This window comes from Penaeus monodon, chromosome 31 (genome assembly GCF_015228065.2).
Source record: "Penaeus monodon isolate SGIC_2016 chromosome 31, NSTDA_Pmon_1, whole genome shotgun sequence".
NCBI classification, from domain to species: Eukaryota; Metazoa; Arthropoda; class Malacostraca; order Decapoda; family Penaeidae; genus Penaeus; species Penaeus monodon.
In genome coordinates this window covers 28,298,744-28,300,892 of record NC_051416.1, presented here as the reverse complement: position 1 = coordinate 28,300,892, position 2,149 = coordinate 28,298,744, and the positions used below count along the sequence as shown (strand labels likewise).

Below are 2,149 nucleotides of genomic sequence, written 5' to 3'. Positions count from 1 at the left end.
TAAATTTGAGGCTGAGGAAAAGAGAGAGGGAAAGACGATAAGACAAGGTACGGGAACGAGTAACAAGCAGAATGAGAAACGGTGACAAACAAAATTCTAAAAAAATATATATATCAAACCCTTTCATTTTCAGGCAGAACACAATTTTCTTTGCCATTGCTAATATATTTCACTCGCTCTTTGCAGGCGCGCGGCACAGCCCGGCTGGTTTCCGCATGTATAGCGTTGATGGTGACCTGTGTGTGGCAGCCTATGACCGCCACTGAGCTGCCCGCTGGAGACGCTACCTCTCTGCTGACCTTCCTGGCCATTCCGCGTTCTGACACAGCCCTCCTACCACACTCCCAGGACGATGCTGACTTCGCCTACACCTATAGCCTTCCCCCCTCTGATCTCAGTGACAGCGGAGGATATGATTACGACAGGTACAGCATGGGAGCGGAGCGGCGCAAGCGGGTGTTCCTCAGCCGCGGGTGGGGTCCCGGGGGTTACGAGGCCCCTCAGCCCCCGCAGCGGTTCGTGCGTCGCCCCCCCCTGCCCCCAACAAAGCTCCCACAAAAACAACCTCTGGTGCAGGCGCAGAAGAGCAAAGGTGGGATTCGACTCTGTTCTTGAGAATATGTGATCGTATTTTCCAACACTGCATAACAGTATCATTAAGTGTAGACTATTACGTTTGCCTGAATCGGTTTCTATTTTCATCAGTACCAGCCTATTTCAAAGCTGTATTAGGGACTAAATGATAGCTACTGTAATTTCAACATCTACTTATACATTGCTTATAATATGGTTTTTCAGTACCAAATACTCTTGGCCTGGTTATTCAATATGCAAGCCATGTAAATCTCATGCAAGTCCCTTCATTTCCTTTGAATTTACTGCTCCACCAGGAAAATAACATCACCTATATCCTCACAGGTCTTGGAGGCAGCAGATTCGCAGCCCTGGTATCAAATCAGCAGCCTCCTCCAAACCAGCCCAACACACAGTACCGGAGGTTCCACTCCATCTTCACCTCAGGAACATGGAGTCCCCTTGGCAAGCGGAGTGGCATACACACTGCCCATGAGGAATCGCAAGCATCCTCCGACAGAGCCAACGAGGAAGAACCAGAAATACACGCAGAAAAGAAAAGTGCTGTGTTTGCTTCCCATGGATGGGGTGCTGGAGGCTCCTCTACACCCAGGAAGCAACTATGGACCCCAGCAACCAACAGCCTGAGGTCCTTGATGTACCCACAAGTCATGAGCTTGAGCGAAGGCAGCTGGGAGAGTGGACGTGCAACAGCTGGCCCTCAGAGACACATGTCCAATTTTCAGGCCGCTGGTGCATCTCAACAACGAAAGCCTCTCCTGCACCTCTTTGTCTCTAATGGCTGGGGACCCATGGGGAGATGAGGTGCCTGTGCAAGAATCCCTTGCACCATACGGATAACCAAGCCTATCCTCGACATTAACTAACCCTATCAACAAGCTCTCTAGCATCATCCAGAGGTCTCTAGCCTGGCCACACCACAAGTGATTTACAGAATAAGTTTACTTCATTCTTAATGGTTTATATTGTGTCTATTTGCAAAATATAATTACCTGTCACATCATACCTAATATCATCAGAAATGTTATACACCTGTAAACAACTGTATATTGTTTTCCTAGAAATCAAATGGCCGCTACCCAGGCATATCCTTCCCACAATTGAAAACAAAGCATTATCTTTACAAGTCTTCAGTCTCAAAACTCCATTAGATTATCACTGCTGAGCACTTGGGAAAATGATGCCGAATTATAATCTAATGAACTGACAAAGGCACATGTTGAAATACCACTGACATAAAAATGCTATCCATTACTAGACAACACTGCAGTGCAAATCCTGAAGCTACCTCCAAGCCTGTGGTTTACCTGCTGCATTGCATTCTACAGCAATGAAGTGACAATACTTCATTACTCAGAGCTGAACATTACTGAAACTTAACTTTTCAATGCATAAAAATATCAATAAAAAATATAAAAGCAGATAATATTTCATTAGGCATCCTGTGTCTTTTAAAGCCTGCTGATTTTTTCAAAAGTAATCTAAATCATGCTTGCAATTAAGTTTTGGAAAATATGGGAAACCAGCATTACAAAAATCAAATCTCCAGCCTGAT

The 2,149-nt window shown here is 45.5% G+C and overlaps 2 protein-coding genes across 2 annotated transcripts in view; one reads left to right on the top strand and one right to left on the bottom strand.

Moving 5' to 3' along the window:
* The window catches only part of LOC119593148, a 13,383-nt gene extending 11,395 nt beyond the window's left edge, over nt 1–1,988 (top strand). Inside the window, exons 2-3 of the mRNA XM_037942113.1 lie at nt 187–592; nt 919–1,988. Coding sequence (XP_037798041.1) covers nt 187–592; nt 919–1,397 — 885 coding nt within the window. The 3' untranslated portion in view covers nt 1,398–1,988. The remainder of the gene's footprint in view (nt 1–186; nt 593–918) is intronic.
* Nucleotides 1–2,149, bottom strand: part of LOC119592946 (RNA-binding protein 42-like) — a gene marked incomplete in the record, with an annotated part of 51,935 nt that overhangs the window by 40,894 nt on the left and 8,892 nt on the right.